The following is a 25271-nucleotide window of genomic DNA, read 5'->3' as shown; positions in this document are numbered from 1 at the left end:
CACTAATAAGATTAAGTGATAAGAAAGCAATAGTACAATATATAGAAAAACTCGAAAATTTAATTAAAATTTTTGGAAAAGAACAGCGTTTAATTTAACAAACAAACAAAATTTTGTGTGCCGGGGATCAAACAAACCATAATTTTTTAAAACAAAAAATAGTCTCAAAGTCATAATAAGCATTCGCTTCCTGTTGATGAAATGAACCAGCTGCGAATTGGCGCAGCTAGAAGACACGTGTATTATAATAAGACTCAGGATCTATAATCTCTAGGATCTCTAGAAATCTTAGCGCTGAAACGCGTCCACTTTGGCCGACGTACCTAAGTACAATTCACAGTGGGGCTAAAAAACGGTCACACTTATTTAAAAAATATATCAATTTTGACCGGTATTTGCAAATTGGAGGAAATTTTGATACCTTTTTTACTCTTTTTGTTTAAACAAGTGAAGTGGTGTCTATGGAAATAACACAGCAGTCATACTCAAGGTCCTTCATAATCTAAACCACAATTTCTGAGGTGATCTGCATATTCCCAATTTCTGATTTTAAAAAAGCTAGTTAGGGCCATTAATTTAGCATAACATTGGATGTATACAAGGTTTTATAAAGCGCATGCTGTTAACTGAAGATCAATCTGCTAAGCTGAACTTCCACCAGATTTCAGGGCATCATTAATTTTTCTCATGAGTCAATTGTTCTCCATTAAATCTTTAATCAACTGTCTTTTGCGATAACTTACAGGTTAATTAACACGTTAACGCCCAATTAACACTACGGAATCTAATCTGCCTTTCATTAAACTACGAGTTCATCACTCTTTTATCGCCACAGCTAATATAGTAAACATACCCGGCAGATTGTCGAAAAATAGCCTCCGTTGATTCCAATAAGCATGATTGGGATTGAAAGAATAGAAGATATTGAAAAAAAAAGATTTTTATACAAAACATTTTTTAAGTCCAATTTATTTTGATGGCATTTCTTCGTAGTTGAACATACTTCTGTTTCTTGGAGAGAGGCTAGAGGGGCTACTATCAATACCAATAAGCATAAGAGATGGTAACTAAGACTTATAGGAACGACGTTCAAATAGCGGGCATCTAAAATTGGGTTTTATGGGTTTATACCGTTTCTATTTCTGACTTCAATTTTTTAAACTGACTCTGTTCATTTTGAATTGCTTTGCTGAGCAACTGATGTTCAAAATCACTTTTAGCAGAATGACAGAAGAGAGAAACTAGCCTAGACAAGTCAAAAAGATTTTACGCAAAAGGTTGATAAAAGCGGCAAAATGAGGTAAAGCGAAACATTTTTTTGTTCGACGAAGTAAAAACATAGCCGGAAGAATTCCGGAAGCGACTCGAAGCGTAACAACTTCATTAAAAACCGCAATCGCAGCTGGAGCCATTACCTTTTGTATTAAACCGATAACTCATTGCCTCCCCAGGTCTGATTTAAAAATTGTTGAAATTATAACCACTGTCACCAAAAGAAACAAAGAGCAGCGACTTTTATATTATTGAAAACGTTTGGTAACGTTAAAAAGTGCGAAATAATTAGGCTGGTCAAAAAACTGATAGGCTCAAAAAGCTGACAGGGCAACCAATTGCCTTAAAATATTTCATGATTCTAGTCTCGAAAAGATCATGAGAAAAAAGGCAGATAATGATCTTAGAAACTAAGTTGAATTTTTCAGAAAAAATAATGCTCAAATTTGAAAAAAAAAACACTACAATTTGTTTTCTAATTGCAATTAAAACTGCAATTAAGACAAATCTTCAATATCAACTAAAACTGAAATTAATTGCAATTAAAACTCCAATTAAGACAAAACTTCAATTAAGACAAAACACAATACTTCCTTGTTGTATATATGTTAGACAAAACGATTTCATACTAATTAAAAAAAAAATTAGTCATAGAAAAGACATAAGCAACAGAATAATATTCAAAGGCAAAAAATAATTCAAAAACAACATCATGGCCGCAAGAAAATTGTAATAAATAGCAATAAGTAGAACTTTTGTTTGAAAAAAGAGATTTTCTTGCAAACTCTCAGTACCGCCTTATGTTGAACGAACTCAATTGCAAACCAAAGAAATAAGGAAAATCTAAGAAAAAGCTGAAATCATTCATCTTTTTAACGACTGAAAAAATCAAAATAGCGAATACAAAAGTAAGTGCCTGGACCAAGCTAGAATGATAACATTTAGAATGTTAAGAATACGGACACAAAATAAGAAACACCGAAACAAAAAGACAAATTCTTGATTTTGGAAGTTAAAAATCAAATTAAAAAAATCATTGAAAACGAATACATTACATCGTTCAGCCTTGAAGACATAAATAAAACAACGATTCATGCCAGACAAAAAGCCATGCTCCTGAACAGAAAAAAAAGTAAAAACAGAAATCAAACATACGAAACATTTTGCAAAAAATGGTGAAAGAATTTTGAACACTGCATTTTTGAAAAAATTTTCATTTGCTTTTCAAAAACCAAACGCCAAAAAACCTAATGTAGACAAAAACTGCAATTAAGACAAAACACACAATTCTAACCTGTTGTTAGACAAAACGATTTCATACTAATTCAAAAACAAATTAATCATAGAAAAGACATAAGCAACAGAATAAAATTCAAAGGCAAAAAATAATTCAAAAACAACATCATGGCCGCAAGAAAATTGTAATAAAAAGCATTAAGTATAAATTTTGTAAAAAGAGGTTTTCTAGCAAACTCTCAGTAACGCCTTATGTTGAATGAACTCAATTGCAAACCAAAGAAATAAGGAAATTCTAAGAAAAAGCTGAAATCATTCATCTTTTTAACGACTAAAAAAATCAATATAACGAACACAAATGAAGGTTCCAGGACAAAGCTAGAATGATAACATTTAGAATGTTAAGAATACAGACACAATATAAGAAACACCGAAACTCTTGAAAGACAAAAGCTTGATTTTTGAAAGTTAAAAATAAAAATAAGAAAATCATGAAGAACGAATACATTTCATTGTTCACCATTGAAGACATAGAAAAGTCAACGAGTCGTCCCAGACAAAAAGCCATGCTCCTGAACAGAACAAAAAAGTAAAAACAGAATTCAAACATACGAAAAATTTTGCAAAAAATGGTCAAAGAATTTTGAACACTGCATTTCTGAAAAAACTTTCAACTGCTTTTCAAAAACCTAACGCCGAAAAACGACTGAATTTTTATTGAAACGAAATTTGAGTCTAAAGAAGACTATTTCAAATAATTAAAACCAAAATAAAAAAAAACTAAGAAAAAATGAAACAAACTACCAAAATCCGATTAGCATATGTACAATTTTACAAAACAAAATTACAGAGGTAGAAATAGTATATGAATTATCAAAATGAAGTTGCCATATTAACTTATTATTGAAAAAGACGGCAGAAAGATCCAAAAATGAAGAAATTAATTTAAAAAAGCCAAAAACTAATTAAAAAATCAAGAAATATCTGCCAGTTTTGAACTTGAAACGCATTTTCAGGCTCTGCGAAACACTGTGGTATCAATTTCCGAAGTTTACATTTAAAAATAGCATTGAGTTAAAACTATTTCTACAAAAAGCAAATTACAAGCAAAAAAAATGGGCCATTTAGACGAAAAGACGCTAAAAACGGTTATCTGTATGTGCCATTCTGTCAAAAAAAACTGTTCAAAGTCAAAAGTCATTCCCAAACGCAGCGCATGATCAAACATAGCCGGCAGATTGCCGGAATAGCTGCGAAAGAATAGACCTGCGTGCCAATAAATAGAGATAGAAACAGATACAGATCTAAATTAAAAAAAAAATCGACGCCGCTCAAAAATCTAGGTAAGAAATTTAGCGATAAATTAATAAAGCTTGTTAAAATTCATTCCGCAGAAGACTCTTATTAAGGACCTTTACTGCACATATGAGTTCCTTTGACCTTAAACAAATTCAAATTAAACTTAAGTTTTAAAGTGCAAATGTCATTTTATTGAGTGAGGTAAGTCACTTGTGATCAAAATTTAATCACACAAAAAACTTTTGCTGAAGAGAGTGAGAAATGACGTCACGCGCGCAAACGCCGTTAGTGAGAGGAAGAAGCCATTCAGAAAATTTGACTTTTTCAGCTTTGCTGTGTGAACAAATGTAAAACGAAAAAAGAGCGTCAGACGAAACAAAAAACATAGCCGGAAGAATTCCGGAAGCGACTCGAATAATCAAAACTTCGCAAAAAGCTGAAGCCATTACCTTTTGTATTAAACCATTAACTCATGACCTCCCCGGGTCTGATCTAAAAATCGGTGAAATTTAAACCACCGTCACCAAGAGAAAGAAAATGCAGCAAAATTTTATAATTGAAAACGTTTGGTAACGTTAAAAAAATCTGAAATTTTTAGGATGGTCAAAAAACTGATAACCGGACAAAACTGACAGGGCCATCAGTTGCCCTCAGATAATTATTGATTCTAATATCAAAAAGATCGCGAAAGCAAACGGCAGATAAAAACTTTTCAAAAAAGACAGGAAAGTCAAAATTATTCAAAGAGGGTGCTCAAACATAAGAATCAGAGAACCACTACAATTAGATTTCTAATCACGGCAATTAAGACAAAAATAATACATGATTCTTCCTTGTTGTATATATGCTAGACAACATGATTTCATACTAATTCAAAAATTAAATTAATCATAGAAAAACAAAAGCAACAGAATAATATTCAAAGGCAAAAAATCGTCTATAAACAATACCAAGCCCGGAAGAAAATTGCAATTAATAGTAATAAGTAGAAATGTTGGAAAAGACTTTCTAGCAAACTCCCAGTACTGCCTTATTTTGAATTAAATCAATTGCAAACCGAAGAAACCAAAATCTAAGAAAAAGCTGAATTCATTCAATTTTTAACAACTGAAAAAATCAAAATAACGAATATAAAAGTAGGTGCCAGGACAAAACTGGAATGATACAAACGAGAATGTGAAGAACATGGACACAATGTTAGGAACACCGTAACAAAAAGACCAATTCTTGATTTTTTGAAAGTAAAAAATCAAATTTAAAAAAATCAAGAAAAACGAGTACATTTCATTGATCAGCATTCGAGACATAGAAAAGACAACGAGTCATGCGAAACAAAAACCCAAATTGCTGAAGAGAATAAAACAAGAAAAAGCAGAATTCCGATATGCGAAACAATGAAACATTTTGCAAAAAAGTGGTCAAAAAATATTTATGACTGCATTTATGAAAAAAATTTATCTGTTTTTTCAAAAACTTAACACCAAAAAATGATTGCATTTTTGTTGAAACGAAATTAAAGTCCCTCCTGTTCCCCAAAATACTATTTCTAGTAATTAAAAGCAAAATACAAAAAAACTGAAAAAAAAATGGTAAAAAACTAAGAAAATCGGATTAGCAAATGTACAATTTTATGAAACAAATCTTCATCGAGGTAGAAAGAGGCATTGGGTATATGAAATCTCAAAGGGAAGTTGCCATATTAACTGATTTTTGACAAAAAAACAGCTAAAAGATCCAAAAATGAAAAAATTAATAGAAAAAAAAGCCAAAAATTAACTAAAAAATCATGAAATATGTGCCAATTTCGCATTTGAAACGCAATTTCAGGCTATGCAAAATACTGTATTATCAATTTCCGGGGTTAACATTTCAACATAGCATCGATTAAAAATTATTTCAACAAAAAACCAAATTACAAGCAAAAAAACTAGGCCACTTAGACGAAAAAACGGCTAAAAACGGTTATCTATATGTGCCATTCAGTCAAAAACTACATTTCAATGTCAAAAAGTCATTCACTAAACGCAGCGCATGATCAAAAAACTTCTCTCGCTCAGAAAAAATTAGTTCACACTGCAATTTTACTCGCTTTCGCTTTTAGGTCAAAACATCGTCTGAACGAATAGTACTTCCGGTAAAAAAAAAAACCTTAAGAAAACCAATACTCCTCTTCGAGTCGTAAAAACCAAGAGCACCGCAATATAGCTACGCTCAGCTTACAGCTTCGCAGCTATAAAAAACTTTTCGCGCTCAGAAAAAATTAGCTCACACGACAGTTTCACTCACTTTCGCTTTTAGGTCAAAACAGCGTCTGAACGAATAGTACTTCCGGTAAAAAAAAAACCTTAAGAAAACCAATACTCCTCTGCGAGTCGTAAAAAAAATTGGGAGCGCTATAATAGCCGGCTGAGGAGATGAGGGCGGCTATTAACAATGGTGACAAAGAATGTGACAAAGTCATAGTCAAATCACGGCAACAATGTGATACAGTTATGCAACTCATTTAATCGCAACAGGAATTGGCTAAAAACATAATCTCACGGTTGTCATCGCCCTCTCAAAGTTATTCAACTAATCGGCATCGCTTCAGAATTTGATAACTTCTTGATGGCCATAACAACCCTATGATAATATTCATTATTGAACTGATTAAAAACCGAACAAAAGGTACGAGCAATATTGCACACTTGGCTGTTTGTTGCCGTCCAGTGATCATGAGAAACTGCCTTACATATGCAATTCTGCACAAAATTCTGCTGACATTTAATGGAGAAACAATTTAGTAACCTCGTTTTCAATTCATGGTGGAGCTACATTGGAGCTTATACCTATTGTAGTCGAGTACAAAAATAATTCGAACAGCTGAATATCCACTGAACTCGAGTACAGAAACACAACGGTCAAAACACTGTAATATAATATTTAACATTGGGACAGCTTAAAATCAGTTCACGTTATTTACAAACATTTACATAAATACAACAGAAACTAATCATTTACAATTTGTACTATTTTCTAAAATTAATAAACATACCCGGCAGATTGCCGGAAAATAGCCGCCGTTGATTCCAATAAGCATGATTGGGATTGAAAGAATAAACGATATTAAAAAAAAAAATTTTGTACAAAAACATTTTTAAGTCCGATTTATTTTGATGGCATTTCGTAGTTGAACATACTTCTTTTTCTTAGAGAGAGGCCACAGGGGCTACTACCAATACCAATAAGCATTAGAGATGGTAACTAAGACTTACAGGAACGACGTTCAAATAGCGGGCATCTAAAATTGGGCTTTATGGGTTTATCCCATTTCTACTTCTGACTTCAATTTTTTAAACTGACTCTGTTCATTTTGAATTGCTTTGCTGGGCAACTGATGTTCAAAATCACTTTTAGCAGAATGAGAGAAGAGAGAAACTAGCCTAGAGAAGTAAAAAAAGATATCACGCAAAATGTTGAAAAAGCGGCAAAATGAGGTAAAGCGAAACATTTTTTTATTCGACGAAGTAAAAAACATAGCCGGAAGAATTCCGGAAACGACTCGAAGTGAAAATCCATTTGAAAGCCATCCAACTATTCATCAAACAAAACGTGTCTTCACTAATTTATGATTATCTTGAAACGAAGTCAAGAAACAAAAAAAGTAAAAACAATAAAATCAAATCTGTGAAAATATGATAAAAAATCTGATTGAATTTGTTATAAATTGAGATCCCGAAAAAACTATCTCTGCCAAAAAACTTCATCAAAACAACTAGTACTTACAAAAACCACTTATGTGAATTTCCAAAAAAAATACTTTAGGCTAAAATTATGAAAAAAAAGCTCTTAAAAATAACTTTCACTGAAAAACTGGAAAAAGTTACTAAATTTTTTAATATTTCAAAAACATATAAAACCAAAGAAAATTTCCCTTCAGCCAATAGGGTATCCAGATGCTCGCAAAACAATAGGCAAGTCATAATAGGCAAAGAAACTTAGCTGAAAACAGAAAAAAAACGAAAAGAAAAATAGTTCCAATTTTCGCCATTTTTGTCATATTTCTCAAAAAAAAAGATTCTTACCAACAAAACTGTAACCAATTGTTCATCATAAAATTGCTCAAGTAGAAGGGGTTTCTTCAGTACCCATTTGAGCCAGTAAAACAAAAAAAATCGTTAAAAAAAGCAAAAATTAGCCCGAAAATCAGCAAAATACAATAAAAACCTCCGACTTATCATAAAATTCATATTAATTTCCAGAAACATTCAAACCACTACCGAAACCAGCCTAAAATTAAAACAAAATCATAACCAAACCTCTCAACCAAAATAATAAAATAAACAACCAAAGCAAAATAAAAAACTGCTTTAAAATGCCGCACGTGAACAAAAAAATTTCGCTCGCTTTGAGAAAATTTTTTCACCCATCAATTTCTCGCTCTCTCAAAAACAGCGGTATGAACAAAAACCACTCTCTTTTCGCTCCGCTCTTCACTTTTGTTTAGCGCCAAAATCACTACAAATTTTTTCACGCGTTTCATTTCCCGCTTCAAAAATCACTCCAATAAAATTGATTAAAAAAAACATAGCAGGGCAAGTCCTGACGTACAATTCAAAGAATTTTCATTTACTAAACATAACAACTAGACCTAGAGTGGACTATGAGTGAATTGAGAAAACCATTTTTTAAAAAATCAGATCAAAAATAAGAAAAAAGAAAGAAAAAATCAATGTCAAAATGCCGCATGTGAACAAAAAAACCATTAGCGAGAAATGAAAATTTAATTCAAACAAAAAACTAGGCCTAGAATGAGCTGTGAATGGATTGGAAAACCATTTAGAAAAAAATTCGATCCAAAAAATCGAAAAAACAGTTAAAATCAGAGTGAAATTGCCGCATGTGAACAAAAAACCACTACCGAGAAACCGAATTTTTGTTCAAACACCATTTTTGCACTCTACTTTAAAATTAGAGCGAAAAAAAATCACGCCGCAAAACCACTCGCTTTTTCGCTCCATTTCCTGTTTCGGCGTGACCAAAATCACTACTCCAATTTGACTTCAAAAATCATGAAAATGTGTGAACAGATCTTAAAAAAAAAGACAGCGCCCCAATACAATTCAAATTCTTTGAATTGTAAAAAGGACTTCTCCAACACTCCTCTTCGAGTCGTAAAAAAAATAGGAGCGCTATAATAGCCGGCTGAGAAGATGAGGGCGGCTATTAATTAGGTAATTTCTTCAAATTTGAAATTCAGAGTGAATATAGAGCGCAATTTTAGCTAACTAGTTAGAGTTGCTTCTGTCTGTAAACAACTGTTGCCAAGACTGCTGTGAATTGGTTTTGATGGGTGGTTCAAAATTGTTGGGTTTTTGTTCTTGTTGTGGTGCTTTATTCTTGTCATCTACGTTACCTAGGGTCGCAGGATCGTCACTTGTTTGGGGCTTGTGACCTTCATCGTAATTAACTTCTGAAACGAAAGAGTTTTTGATAGGAGAGCGATATAAGATTAAAATTATCAGCAATTACGTAGTCTGTGCATTCAAAAATTCAGCAGGAGAAACCTAAATCAAACTTATTCTCCATCCGAAATTCGCTTCTTTTAAAAGAAAAACGGGCGCATAATGTATACAACGTCAGAAGTTTAAGTCAGCATTCTCTAATTTTACGGGCCTAACATTACACCTGCTTGCGATCAATATTATATCAAACCCAGATGGCGTTCATCAAATTTATATTGGGGTATCTGGTAAGTTACCATCACCTGGTATTTCATTTTAACGTAGTCCAATACCTGGGGCGAGGTTGCGGATTGGTGAAAAATAGTTTAGAAAATTGATCACAAGTTGGTGTAATATCAGGTCAAAAAAGTGGGAAAACATTGAATTCATATCTCCTATGATTATTACATGCTGTAAATGGTATTTACAAAGAGAAAAACATAGCCGGCAGATTGCCAGAATAGCTGCGAAAGAATAGACCTGCGTGTCGTATAATAGAGATAGAAACAGATACAGATCTAAATTGAAAAAAAAATCGACGCCCCTCGAAAAAACTAGGTAAAAAAATCATTCAGCGATAAATTAATAAAGCTTGTTAAAATTCATTCCGCAGAAGCCTCCTATTAAGGACCTTTACTGCACCTAAAAACTTTTGCTAAAGCGAGTGAGAAATGACGTCACGCGCGCAAATGCCGTTAGTGAGGGGAAGAAGTCATTCAGAAAAATTGACTTTTTCAGCTTTGCTGTGTGAACAAATGTAAAACGAAAAAAGAGCGTCAGACGACGAAACAAAAAAAATAGCAGGACAAGTCCTGACGTATAATTCAGAGAATTTTCATTGACTTAACAAACAACTAGACCTAGAACGGACAATGAGTGAATTGGGAAAACCATTTCTAAAAATATCAGATGAAAAAATAAGAAAAAAAAACAAAAAATCAATGTCAAAATGCCGCATGTGAACAAAAAAACCACCAGCGAGAAATGAAAATTTAAATCAAACAAAAAACTAGGCCTAGAATGAGCTGTGAATGGATTGGGAAAACCATTAAGAAAAAAATTCGATCTAAAAAAATTGAAAAAACAGTAAAAATCAGAGCGAAATTGCCGCATGTGAACAAAAAACCACTACCAAGAAACCGAATTTTTCAAACACCATTTTCGCACTCTACTTTAAAATTAGAGCGAAACAAATTCACGCCGCAAAACCATTCGCTTTTTCGCTCCACTACCTGTTTCGGCGTGACCACAATCACTACTCCAATTTGACTTCAAAAATCATGAAAATGTGTGAACAGATCTTAAAAAAAAGACAGCGCCCCAATACAATTCAAATTCTTTGAATTGTAAAAAACCAAGAGCACCGCAATATTGCTTCGCTCAGCTTACAGCTTCGCAGCTATAAAAAGAGAAAAGAGAGAATAAAAACAGTTAAGTTTTAATGGTCAAAAATTTAACATTAGGGGGTACAAAAATAACTAGAACAGATGAATTTCCACTGACCTCGAGGTGTAACTTAAATTTGAACTTCAGTATAATGCAACTTGACTGAGAGGAATAAAAATGTCGCATGGCTACAATCATGTCAGTATGATAGCTCCGGCGAACTATTCGTGAGGGAGAGTACAAGAGCTAATCATGAACAATAATGTTTGTAGAAATTAAGAGATGTCAACAGTCAACAAGTACTTTTAAAACTTAAAATTAGAAAATGTAAAATTGAAAGCTGTTAGTTAAACATTATCATGGAATTATTCATTATCCAGGATATAATTTTGGAACAGGAAGCTTAAATTATAATGCAGTAGCAATTGCTGACAATTCTTCAAAAAATTCAACTAATGAAAAACTTTATGTTAAAGCGTCGAAAGTTTCAATGCCAATTTTGGTTTCACAGAAGTTACTAAGGTTAATAAATTATTTCATACCTTCGCTACTCAGCTAAAACAAAAAACATTTTTCCACAATGTATTAAGATGCCTTATAAATAATCAGTCTCTAAAGATTCGCACAATTGCAGTTTATCCATAACTAAATTTCTACTCACGGAACTCTCGCAGGTGGTCCAAATTAGTGTGTTGATCTGGGGCATCTCCAACAGCACTGTTGCTAGCAGCTGCCACAGGAGGGTGCAGGTGCGGGTGTGCCGAAGAGTGGGGTGCAAACGTTGCATCCACACTTCTAATCCAATCTTTAAGACCATCTGGCAGTGCCTCAGATCCAGCCGCCAGTTTCAAACTGCAAATAAATACAGTTAAGCTTAGAGAAAGGCAGCGAGAATCTACCAAAGTCGATGTGCAAAGGCTAAATGATGATTGAAGTTCACTCTCAAGACTTCAAGAAACCTTTCAAGGCAATATTATTGCTGCGGATAAAAGGACGACGAATCACGCTGAAACTTTGTAACCAATTTCATATCTCTGGTGACGTAAAGGAAACATACCCGACAGATTGCCGGAAAATAGCATTGATTCCCATAATCACGATTGGAACAAAAGTCGAAAATAATGAAAAAAAAATTGAATTTGTACAAAAACATTTTTAAAGTGCAAACTATTTTGACGTCAGTTCGTAGTTGAATATACTCCTGTTTCCCAGTGGGAGGATACAGGCTGTAGTACCAATAAGCATTAGGTATGACAACTACGGCTTATAAGAACAAAGTTCAAGTAACAGTCATTTAAAATTAGGCTCTGTGGGCTTATCCGGTTTCTATTTTGGATTTCGTTTTTTTTAACTCCGTTCATTTTGAACTGCTTTGTAAAGCAAATGCTGTTCAAAAGCACTTTGAGCAGAACAAAAGACGAGTATTGGTATTGGATGCTTATTGGTATTGTTGTGGTGGGGGGTGTTTGAGATCATTCAAGTTGTATAAAGAATTGGTACATTTTGTTATATTAAAATCTTGAAAACAATTCCATTGTCCCAATCAACTATGCAGTAACAAACTAAACTCTGGAGGAGGTTCCCTGTCCACTGGGGATAAAAAATACTCAAAAACAACAAAAACTTTTAAAAAACTTGAAAATTGCTAAATTCAGAATCATTTTGCGTGTTTATCTTTGCAGTACCAACCAAATAGCTCATAAAAAGGTCAGAAAAAATAATTATATCTTATAAAAAGATATTTATCAACTTTTATCAACAAAAGTCAATTCAAAACTGATTAAAAAACTGGAACATACCCGGCAGATTGCCGGAAAATAGCCGCCGTTGATTCCAATAAGCATGATTGGGATTGAATGAATAGAATATATTGAAAAAAAAAATTTGTACAAAAATATTTTTTAAGTCCGATTTATTTTGATGGCATTTCGTAGTTGAACATACTTCTGTTTCTTAGAGAGAGGCTACAGGGGCAACTATCAATACCAATAAGCATTAGAGATGGTAACTAAGACTTATAGGAAGGACGTTCAAACAGCGGGCATCTAAAATTGGGCTTTATGGGTTTATCCCATTTCTACTTCTGATTTCAATTTTTTATACTGACTCTGTTCATTTTGAATTGCTTTGCTGAGCAACTGATGTTCAAAATCACTTTTAGCAGAATGAGAGAAGAGAGAAACTAGCCTAGAGATGTCAAAAAGATATCACGCAAAATGTTAAAAAGCGGCAAAATGAGGTAAAGCGAAACATTTTTTATTCGACGAAATAAAAAAAAATAGGAGAGCTGTAATAGCCGGCTGAGAAGATGAGGGCGGCTATTAATAACCTAATTCTCAATGACTTCATGACCAGGCTTTATCGGTTTATCCCGTCTCTTTTGATTTTGATCTTTTGACTTCGACAGCATTCACCACATTTCGTAATTGAACGCGTGAAAGGATTTAAAATCCTTTCAGTTGAAACAGTGAGTGAAGTAAGTCAGAAGTTAAAAGTGACCCTCGTAACTCATGGAAAACGAAAAACGTGATCAAAAGTTAAAAAAAGCATCAAAAAGAAACATAGTAGGACAAGTCCTGACGTACAACTCAAAGAATTTTCATCCACTAAACAAAAACCTAGGTCTAGAATGAACCATGGATAGATTGGGAAAACTATTTAGATTTTAGCGCTTGAAGAATTACTAAAGCCGGCTTTGGACCTCTATTGAAACTGTTTTACCTGTTTATCCCGTTTTGAAAGATCAAAGTCATGAAAAAGACAGAGCACCAATACAATCCAATTCCTGGATTGTAAAAAAAAAATAGGAGCGCTACAATAGCCGGCTGAGAAGATGAGGGCGTCTATTACAAAAAAGAATAAACATCAAAATTGACAGCAATTTTAAGTGTCGTAATTTGATCTGAGTCTCCATTTCAATCTAACGTTATACTTAATTCAGTGTTCTAACTGAATGATATTAAGCTCAAAACTAATGACAGCAAGCAGCAGCTCGGATAAACTTTGATAACGTAATTCACTGTGGCTTAATGACCGTTCTTTATCGGCTAGTACCATTTCTTTTGATTTTGCTCTTTTGATTTCAAACGTATTCACATTGCGTAAATAAATGAGTAAAACAATTCAAAATCCGTGCAGTTGAAAGAGTAAGTGAGGTAAATCAAGGTCAAACGTGAAAGACTACTAAGACCAATCCAAAGAACTCAATGAAAAACTTCAACTACTCTACCTGACAAGCAGACCAATTGCACAGTGCCAGCCAAATTCGGTCTCACAAATTTAGAGGAAAAAAAGTAAAAAAAATAGAAATCAAAGTTTATGTAATTTTAATAGAAGCGTGTGAACGAAAATGAATGAACAACTTTGAAATAATTAACCTGACCAGATAGGAGAACAATGGCAGTCAAACAGAAGAACTTATTTCAAAAACTATAGCATTCAAAACTATAGCATTCATACTTTAAGGATCAGCGTGTTGAATAACACGCTCTTCGTATAAGAATGCAAAAAGAGCAGAAACTTTTGGAAATAAAAACAAAACTTGTTGGATATAAAAGAGGCAATCAGGTAAATCAACAAATAAAATTAAGAAATTATTAAAACATTTCTAGCACATTGCCAGAAAATAACTGCAATAGCTTTGTATATCTGCAGCCTCTAAAAGATATTAAAAAACAGACCAAAAAAGACAGTTCAATTTAGGCTCAGATGTTAATTCTTGACGAAGAATCTGTATAGCTTAATGCTGCTTCTTTTAGCTGCTCTCAAATGATCATCAATTAAAAAACTCCTTGCAAAATGCGACTCTAAACAAATTGATTTCGACAAAACCTCTATTAGTTTCTGTATGAGATAACGCGCATAATATTTTTTAAAAGGTCTAAACTGGCATATAAAATTGTGGAAGGAAAGGGAACAGAGAAATCTGATCACGAAAATTTGCACAAAATACTGTACAAATTTTTGGATCCGAGTTTTGTTCTAGGAAAATTTTTTAAATCAATTCTTTCCAATCGAAGACTACCTACACACTCACTTGAAAACACAAAACACCCAGAAAGGTTAAAAACTAACAAATTTTCGTCAGATATTTCAGTGCAAACTGGCCTTATAAAAATTTAAATGTTCCAGTAATACAACCCATAGAATAGTCCTAATTAAGCAGACGATGATTAATTTGAAAACCATAATTATTCCAAAACGCAATAAAAAGATCAGCAGAAAAATTCTAAAACGGCCAAAAAATGATAAAATATCTTTATCAAAAACAACTCCAAAATGATAACAATCAACTAAAAGCTCACCAGAAAAGCAAAAACATAGCCGGCAGATTGCCGCAATAGCTGCGAAAGAACAGACTTGCGTGCCGTATAATAGAGATAGAAACATACAGATATAAGTTGTTATCGAAACCGCTCAAACAGCTATGTAAAAAAATTCAGCGATAAATTATTAAAGCGTGTTAAAATTCATTGCGCAGAAGCCTTTTCATTAGGGACCTTTTCTACGCATATGAGTTTCTTTGAACTTATACTAAATCAAATTAAACCAAAATCAAATTTTCTAAATCAAGTTTTAAAGTGCAAAAGTCATTTTATTGACTGAGGTAAGTCACGTATGATCAAATTCTAATCACGCAAATGAGCTTTAAAAATGTTGGCTAAAGAGAGTGAGAAATAACGTCACGCGCGCAAAGGCCTTTAGTGAAAGGCAGATGAGATTCAGAAAATTTGACTTTCAGCTTTGCTGTGTGATTAAAAGTAAAAAGAAGAAAAACAAGAACACCGCAATATAGCTCCACTCAGCCTACAGCTTTGCAGCTATAAAAAACGGACTTATATAAAAACAAACTCGCAATAAAGAAACATACCCGGCAGATTGCCGGAAAATAGCCACCGTTGATTCCCATAACTCTATTGGGATTGAAAGAAAAGTAAATATCAACAAAAATTGATCTTTGTTCAAACATTTTTAAGTGCAATTTATTTTGATGTCATTTCGTATTTGAACATACTCCTGTCTCTCGGTGAGAGGCTACAGGGTCTAGTATCAATACCAATAAGCATTAGAGATGGTAACTAAGACTTATAGGAACGACGTTCAAATACCGGGCATCTAAAAATGGGCTTTATGGGTTTATCCCGTTTCTATTTGATTTTTTAATACTGACTCTCTTCATTTCGAATTGCTTTGCTGAGCAGCTGCTGTTTAAAAGGACTTTGAGCAGATTGAGAAGAGTGAAACTAGCCTACAGAAGTCAAAAAGATTTCACGCAAAATGTCGAAAAAGCGGCAAAATGGGTAAAGCGAAAAAAAGTTTGACGAAGTAAAAAAAACATAGCAGGAAAAGTCCTGACGTACAATTCAAAGAATTTTCATTGACTAAACAGAAAACTAGACCTAGAACGGACTATGAATGGATTCGAAAAACCATTTAGAACAAAATCCGATCTAAAAAACCGAAAAAACAGTAAAAAATCAAAGTGAAATTGCCGCATGTGAACAAAAAACCACTAGCGAGAAAGCGAATTTTTGTTCAAACACCGTTTTCTCACTCTACTTTAAATTTGGAGCGAAAAAATTTCACGCCGCAAAACCACTCGCTTTTTCGCTCCACTTCCTGTTTCGGCGTGACCAAAATCACTACTCCAATTTGACTTCAAAAATCATGAAAATGTGTGAACAGATCTTTAAAAAAAAAAACATAGCCGGAAGAATTCCGGAAACAACTCGAAGTAGAAATCTGTATACTCTCACTAATCAGATGCATCACCAGCATATTAGCAATCGACAGACAGTGTAACCAATTCACAAAGAAAAGACTGGAGAACTGGAAACTTCACAAAGGACAAAATCAAAAAATAATATTCTCTAAAAATCCAAACAAAATTTTCTACAAAAAGATAACAAGCAGCTTCCCATCAATAACTCATAGAAATCAATTAGTTATATATTTGGCTAGATCAATCGGCCACCTAGTACTTGCAGAGAAACGTTAAACAACAAACTAAAAAAGACTAAGAAAAACTCTTTGACGAATTAGAGTTTTGTATAATTTGTTTAAATGAAAACTGCCCTGCTAAGCCTTCAAGTGAAAATTCATAGTACGAACACCTACAAAAATGCTCCTTATTGGGAAAAAGTTGCCAGCAAAAAACATCAAATTGGAAGAAATAGGCAAAAAAACTTAGAAAAATGACAAAAAGTGGCCAAAATTTGCTCTGATTTACTCGATTTTCTTTAACAAAAACAACTCGAAACTAATATTAATCAAAATGAGAGACATCCAAAAAAGCTAGCACAACTGAATTCCACTAGAAAACTCCCCAAATGCTCTCAAAGGTTGAGGAAGAATAGAAACGACATTTAAAACCAAATTAAACAAAAAAAAACGAGAAAAAGTAAGGTGTTTTCTAAATTTTACAAGAAAAAATAAAGCCTAATGAAGTTACTTTGAGCAAATAGAGTAATGAAAAGCTCGCAAAACAATGGGCAAGTCATAACAATCTAAAAAAATGGTCTACGATTGAAAAAAAAAGAAAAGCAAAAATTTAAAATACTGGTTAAAAAATTCTCAATTTTTCTGTCATTTTTCCTCAGAAAAAATGTTTTATACCAACAAAATTGTAATCAATTTGTATCCCTGATATTCCTTGAGTAACGAGCTTCTATGAAAATTGCACTTAAAGCATTAAAACAAAATAAAAGGCCAAAATACATTAAATTCCGTTGAAAAATCACCAAAACTGATCAAAAACCTCCAAATTTGCATAAAACTCAAATTAACTACTTGAAACCTTCAATTCCTATCAGAACGAGCCCAAATCCAATACAATATCATAATCAAACCTCATAAACAAGAAGAATTGCAAAAAACCTGCTTTTAAAAGCCGCACGTGAACAAAAAAATTTCGCTCGCTCAGAGAAAATTTTTTCACACATCACTTTCTCGCTCTCTCAAAACCAGCGGTATGAACAAAAAACCACTCTCTTTTCGCTCCGCTCTTCACTTTTGTTCAGCACCCAAAATCACTCCAAATTTTTTCACGCGTTTCATTTCCCGCTTCAAAATTCACTCCAATAAAATTGATTAAAAAAAAAAAGGACTTCTCCAATACTCCTCTTCGAGTTGTAAAAAGACAGCGCCCCAATACAATTCAAATTCTTTGAATTGTAAAAAATAGGAGCGCTATAATAGCCGGCTGAGAAGATGAGGGCGGCTATTAAACAAAATTAAGTAATGAAAACATGTAAAATAAAGCAACGAAAAACAAAATAGCTCAAAACTTAAAGTATAATATTGCTTCCGATGGTCAATGGCGCCCCAAAACGTACAATTACATTAAAAAAATTGAAAAACGTACAATCGTACTATAATAGAATTGAAAACAGCTTTTTGGCTGAAACATTTAGAGTTAAAACCCTTGAACTGTTTTGAAAAAAAATTAATACCCACTTTTCACGTTTATCATTTTAAAACCAGCATGAACGCTGCACCTCTTCTCTCCTCTTTTCAATTATTTCAACATACACGAAACATTTGACATGTGCGGCTTGACTGGCCGATTAAAACAACTGGTCACCATAACTCCACTTCGCAAGACTCGTAAAAAGGAGAGTGCCTAAAAATTATAGCCGTTGATATACTGATGACGGCAATAAAACAACTTTAAGAAATCGAAACTAATTACAACGCTTTACGGAAATCTTTTAGAACGCCTTTTCTCCTTTCTCTCAAAAATATCAAATATCCGACTAACGACGGGCAACTTGCTCTCAAACAACCGGCGAGTGGCTCGGTTCAGTATTAGCCAGCTGGGGAGAATGAACGGGAGAGGAGTGTTGAGGGGTTTCTGACTTAGGGGGATCCAAACTCTTAAGATTAAGAACAGCGCTTAACAGAATGAATTTGTATCTCCTCAAGACAGTTTCCAATTATGTGAATGGACAGTTTCCAAAATTTGAATTATGTTCTTAAAATTGTGAATGGGAGAATATAGAGCAAGCAAATTTTCAGAAAATTCCAATGTCGATTGAAAACACAAATCGGTCAGGCAGCAAAACTTTCAACTGAGTTCCACTGTCTCGCTAAATTTGAATCGGAAAAATTGGGACGTCACAAAAATCGAAAACTCAAGCGTGAGAAAACAATTGAAAACTCAAAACCATCCACTCAACAAAACTTTAGATAAAAATTGCATACATGACAACAAACGCTGCAGCAAAATACGTTCGAGAAAAAATACAAAACTAACAGCGAAATTCAAATACCATGGAGACCAACTAGCTAACTGCAATTGTCCAATCAAGTTAGCCACAAAAGTTTTTTTAGAGTTTATGATAAACAAAAGAACTGAATAAAACAAGGAGGCTCGGTAGTGTGCGTTCGCAAATAATGTTCCGACCCGAGCTCATCTACATTTTTCGACTTAATTGTCAACCAGATGGAGATGTTCAAAAATTGATATTTGAATTTAAAAGAATCGTTACACACCCAAACTACTAACTGACTTACAAAATGTCAGTCCTCATTAGAGCACTCACAAGATTTGCCATTAAAAAGACTGAGAAAAAAGAAACAAGAAAATAAGCGGAAAAAAAAATTTTACGGCAAAAACTCAATATATAAATTTAAAGCACCTAGTAACAACGTAAAAACACAATCAGATAAAAGCTTAACTATACAAATTTATTTTTTCTTAACTACAAAGCAGATGGGAATTTTCCTTAATGGGGCTAGGTAACAAGTCGACAATAAGAAGAAATAATAAGGCGAAGTTCAAAAATCCATCAACATTTTTTAAACCAAATAATATCAAACTTCTAGCCAAAAACCAAAAACTTTAATCTAAAAAATTCTCGATAAATTTACCAAAAAGTCCATGAGAAGCCAATAGGACATGTCTTTGGTTAGACTACACCAGCGAAAAGACAAAGTGCAGAAAAATAAAAAAAATGACCAAGAATTTGCAAAAACAGAAATTATTGAGGCCATTAAAACTATTGGCTATTATCCAAATATTATGTTTTTCTTGTTTCAGGCATTAATTATAATAATTCAATTAGAATATACTAAGATTATAAACTTTCACTTGTGCCTCATCTGAAAATCATTGGGATCTGTTATTAACGCGAATGCGTTAAAAGAAGAAAAAACAAACAATAACCACTCACAAAAATCTTTATGAAAACGCATGTTGTCCAACAATAGCATCAATTATGACGAATAATCAATAAACAGATTAATCTTTGAATTACAAGAAAGTGCATGGGACCCCTCAGTGATCAGAATGAGTTACAAGTTGACAAGAACTACAAAAATTGAAAAATTTAGGACATTTAGGAAAATGTATATCACAACTTTAAGACTAGTAGTTATAAACGACTGCATTCAATATGTTCGACAACTTCAATATGTTCATTCAATCCTCAATTAAAAGTAAAAGCTAATAAGATCTCTCAGGATTTATAAAAATGTTTACGACTACATAAAGAACAAAAAAAACCAGCAAAAACAGCAAACCCACAAAAAAATAGAGAGAAGTGTCAATGCCCAAAAAAATGACATTTTTAGAAGGAACTTTTTTTTATTTCCACCTAATTGTTCTAACAACAATGGATTTGTTATATTGTAACAATTTGACTTCAAAAAACTAACATTTTAAAATCATATTCAAACTATGAAATTTCTAAGAAAACCCGTAGTATCAAGACATTAGACCCCGTAGCTTTCAGCGGACATCAATAAAAAAGCTAACTTATGCCTCAATGGCAGGAAGATGATATCTATTATCTATAGGTCATAAATACGTCATCGCAAAATTTCTATGACTATGAGAACGACAACAAAATAGGCGAGAACCAAAAATTCAGTCGAAAAGTGCAACAACAATGTGTCGAAGCCATTAAAACCATAAGCTTTTCTCTAACTTTATCTATGATGGCAATGATAGGATAATGTAAAAAGATTTCAAAAAAGGAACCAAAATGAGAAAAATATCAAATAAACCTGCGAAATCTTTTCATAATACACATAGGTAGAAGACAAAAACATTAACCATATTAATTTTGGCTTCAGTTAAAAAAGGGTCCTGTCCTCTGTCATTAGAGAGACTGACCTAAAAGTTCAGAAATAAGTTTACGATAGGTTAATTTTCATCTGCACTTTTAGTTAACGAGTCTATGCCATGGGACTACAAAAATTTATTATATCAAAAAGTAAATCAAAATTTCATTAAAAATTCAAGAAATGAAGCCTCAAAAAACAGTAGCGATTCCTTGAAAACAAACTATTTTTGCATTGAGCATCAATTGACTCTAAATGAGATTTTAAAAGGTTTTCAAAAAACAGCATTTCAAATCGAATTCGACGTTTTTTCATAGTAAACTTCTCTATGAGACCAAAACTAGCCTTTTTTTTATCGCGTTTCGTCTATCAGGAACACAAACTCGTTTCATTCTGTAGCGTAAAATCTAAGATTGAATTAACAAATTGATTGATGTTAATTTGAATAAAGGGAAATTACGTTAAAAGTGAACAAAATCATGCCAAATATTACGTGTTGACACAAAAGTTTAAACCTCGATAACTTCTCGAAAAGAAACCCAAACCAAAACAATCTTTTCAATTTCGACGCTTTTTAATTACGCTGAACGAGCTTTTCAATGATACCACTCAGATTTCTCTGCGATGAATATACCGAACGGCGAAAATTGGCTGAACAAAAACACCCATTTGAGTAAATCGTTCCTCCCACAAGTGGGGTCGGAACAAAGATAGCGCATTGACTCATTTGATTTAGCTTCAAGTAAAACATTAAATAAGGTTTTACTGGCACACTGCCGCAAAATGAATTCCAGTGCCTCGTTAAATTCGAATGCAAAAACATTTGGATGTCGCAAAAATTAAGCAGATAGCCGGCAAATTGCCAGAAAATAACCGCTGTTGACGCTCTTGATGCACATCGTGATTGAACAGAAAAAGAAAATACAACGAATTTTTCCTGTTTTTTTTTCAGTGTTAAAAAGTGTTCTAATTTCGCGTGCAGTTTCAGTTGAATTCTAAAACTTTACTTAATTCAGCTTCTAAACTGAAAGCTTATAAGCTTAAAACGAATGTCAGCTAGCAAACACTCTATTAAACTTGGAACATACCCGGCAGATTGCCGGAAAATAGCCGCCGTCGATTCCAATAAGCATGATTGGGATTGAAAGAATAGATATTGAAAAAGAAAGATTTTTGAACAAAAACATTTTATAAGTCCGATTTATTTTGATGGCATTTCGCAGTTGAACATAACGTACTTCTGTTTCTTAGAGAGAGGCTACAGGGGCAACTATCAATACCAATAAGCATTAGAGATGGTAACTAAGACTTATAGGAAGGACGTTCAAATAGCGGGCATCTAAAATTGGGCTTTATGGGTTTATCCCATTTCTACTTCTGACTTCAATTTTTTATACTGACTGTTCATTTTGAAATACTTTGCTGAGCAACAGATGTTCAAAATCACTTTTAGCAGAATTAGAGAAGAGAGAAACTAGCCTAGAGATGTCAAAAAGATATCACGCAAAATGTTAAAAAGCGGCAAAATTAGGTAAAGCAAAACATTTTTTATTCGACGAAATAAAAAGAATAGGAGAGCTATAATAGCCGGCTGAGAAGATGAGGGCGGCTATTAATAACCTAATTCTCAATGACATTATGACCTGGTTTTATCGGTTTATCCCATCTCTTTTGATTTTGATCTTTTGACTTCGACAGCATTCACCACATTTCGTAATTGAACGCGTGAAAGGATTTAAAATCCTTTCAGTTGAAACAGTGAGTGAAGTAAGTCAGAAGTTAAAAGTGAAACTCGTAACTTATGGAAAACGAAAAACGTGATCAAAAGTTAAAAAAGCATCAAAAAGAAACATAGTAGGACAAGTCCTGACGTACAACTCAAAGAATTTTCATCCACTAAACAAAAACCTAGGTCTAGAATGAACCATGGATAGATTGGGAAAACCATTTAGAAAAAAAATCCTATCCAAAAAAAACGGAAAAACGGTAATAATCAAGTGAAATTTCCGCATGTGAACAAAAAACAACTAGCGAGAAAGCGAATTTCTGATCAGACATCGGTTTCTCACTCTACTTTAAAATTAGAGCGAAAAAATTCACTCCGCAAAGCCACCCGCTTTTTCGCTCCACTTCCTGTTGCGGCGTGACCAAAATCACTAGTCCAATTTGACTTCAAAAATCATGAAAATGTGTGAACAGATCTTAAAAGAAGACAGCCCCCCAATACAAGTAAAATTCTTTGAATAGTACAAAAAGGAGCGCCTAATTATAGCAATTGAGAGGCTGGCGGCGGCTATCAAAAACAAGCATCACATCGGTAAGACAGTAAAAGGTGAGTTAAAAAGTCATGCAAAATTTTCCATGAGTTGTATCTCACCAATTCAAATTTTGCAAAATCCAAAAATTATTTGATGTATATTTAGAAACTTATTGAAAAGATAAACCAACTAACGTCGGATTGACAAAGTGCTCTCAAACAACAGGCGGAAGCTCAGTTTAATTCAGCGGAAGTAAGTTTCTTAGATAAAAGAACTAATTTGACTTCGGATGGTGTGTTAATGGGTCTTTTTATGCCATTACAACCCTAGAGTGAAATATCAGCAAGTCAAGCGTGAAAAAGAAATTCACAAAGTCAAATCACTCAAGCGAGTAAAAGAATCAAGAATAAAAACGATCAAAAAATTTTGCACTACAAAAATTACTGTTTGAGAGCAAATTTAAATGTTTACATATGCACTATTAATAAAGCCCATGCGCTCGATTTGTTAATCCACAGAACATTGAGTTCAATTTAAGACAAAATAGTCTGCTTAAATACTAATTGACATTCATCTGTATAACAAATGGTCTCACTATCCTCTTAAAATGTCAAGAACGTAAATTGCGAGCAGATCGTACAAAATTACTGCTCAAGTTAGCAGAACTGGATTACAAAGTAATGTTCACACAAAAGTTTCTCCTACAAAAAACAATATGCGGTCATGAATATTATGCAGCAAAATGAAATGATATTTTTACAAACATCACAAAAATCAATGCGTCGAAAACAAAGGAATCCAAATTAAGAATGTCATCACACACACACACACAAAATTTTACCTTTCACCTTCACCAAGCCATGCTGGCCGGGCACTACTTCCTCGCTTTGCCGCTCTAATGCAAATTTGTGTTCAAGTGGGCACATTTAAATGTGACAACGCTACCTCAGAAAATTTTTAAACTATGATAGCCTAGCAATTTTTATCATAGCTAACAATGACCTTGAAGTTTTTTAAGCAATGTCCTCTCTGGTAACAACTTCCTAGTCCAAAATTGAACTCAATCAACTTACTGTTAAAGAGATAATTACTCTGGGTGAGAATATTGACAGTTGTTCCTCACCTGTTTTCAAGTAACCTCGGGTCATCCAAACTGCTCTCATATTCATGGAGATCCTCCAGGTCTTCATCTAGCTGTGCTTCCAGCTCTTCCAGGATTACATCTACAGCCACGTCAGTGACTAACTTCTCGTGCACTTTTCTCAGAGGCGAATTTCGCACAGTGGTTGTCAGCTGAGTTCGCACGTTCAAGAACTGAGTTAACAGTTGCGTAAGAATGACATCTGAAATAAGGATAAGAATATAGTGGTAGTAAGCAATTTGGCATATAAAAATTTCGAAAACACGCAAATTTAATGCAAATTTTTAAAGGTTATGAAGCTAAAGGGTGAAAAGGTGTTCCACACTTGCAACTTTGTCACTAGTCAAACTTTCTTCTTACCACCGCTCGCATCAATCACAAAAAACTGTTACACAAAATCAAGTGCTTTTCGATTTTCTCATTATGCTTCACAGTTAATCAAACTGCGCATGTTTGAAAGTATTTGGGTGTCCTATTAGATGTTAAACTGTCACTTCAATATTCAATTTGCGAAATAGAAGCTAAACAAACAAAGCCGTCTCCGAAAAGTAATACTGAAATCTATCTGTTTTTACAAAACGAAATGGTATCTTCTTCCCAATGAACACCCCACAGTCCATGAGATCCATGTGTAAGACTTCTTACGTTCATTAAAAAAATTGCACACAGTGCTTTCAAACACTAACTTCATTCGATGGTCCCAAAAGAACAAGAAAATCAACCGTTAATCTACGTCAAAATTAATCTATTTCATGCAGATACATACAATTTTCTCAGAAGCAACTATGTTTTACCCGAGGACGTAATTGATGCGTCCACTTTACAAATTTCTGCTTTTTATCACAAATTCAAGGAAGTGTGTAAACTGCAAAATTGTTGATAGATATTTTTGATAAGTTAAGATGCATGATAAATTCCTGAACTCAGGCTAAACACTTGACTCTACAGATCAGTTAGCTTAGGTAATAAGTTTTTTGATTTTCAAAAAAAAACAATATTTCTGAAAATCTGTCCCCTCCTCGTTCTATAACTTTTGCTTAAATGTGTAATATATATAAATTTGGCGAAAATAAGCTTTTCATTCTTTCTTCTACACAAATCGCATCCTACCGTATAATAACTTTAGAATCC

General features: G+C 33.5%; 1 protein-coding gene across 5 annotated transcripts in view; it reads right to left on the bottom strand.

The window, feature by feature from the left end:
• Positions 1 to 8978: 8978 nt before the first annotated feature.
• LOC142337713 (uncharacterized) overlaps positions 8979 to 25271 on the bottom strand; it is a 75101-nt gene continuing 58808 nt past the window's right edge. For 3 of the 5 annotated variants that reach the window (XM_075387170.1, XM_075387165.1, XM_075387166.1), the window contains 4 exons: positions 24123 to 24342; positions 23841 to 23894; positions 11338 to 11528; positions 8979 to 9259 (listed from right to left, as the gene is read on the bottom strand). In XM_075387170.1, coding sequence (XP_075243285.1) covers positions 9075 to 9259; positions 11338 to 11528; positions 23841 to 23894; positions 24123 to 24342 — 650 coding nt within the window. In that variant the 3' untranslated portion in view covers positions 8979 to 9074. Of the gene's footprint in view, positions 9260 to 11218; positions 11232 to 11337; positions 11529 to 23840; positions 23895 to 24122; positions 24343 to 25271 lie in introns of all 5 variants that reach the window. The other 2 variants (XM_075387169.1, XM_075387168.1) reach the window with 2 other exon arrangements.

The sequence above is a fragment of the Convolutriloba macropyga genome, chromosome 4 (assembly GCF_964194025.1).
Source record: "Convolutriloba macropyga chromosome 4, txConMacr16.3, whole genome shotgun sequence".
NCBI classification, from domain to species: domain Eukaryota; kingdom Metazoa; phylum Xenacoelomorpha; order Acoela; family Convolutidae; genus Convolutriloba; species Convolutriloba macropyga.
The sequence above is the reverse complement of the archived record's forward strand: the minus strand, read 5'-3'. Positions and strand labels throughout refer to the sequence as shown.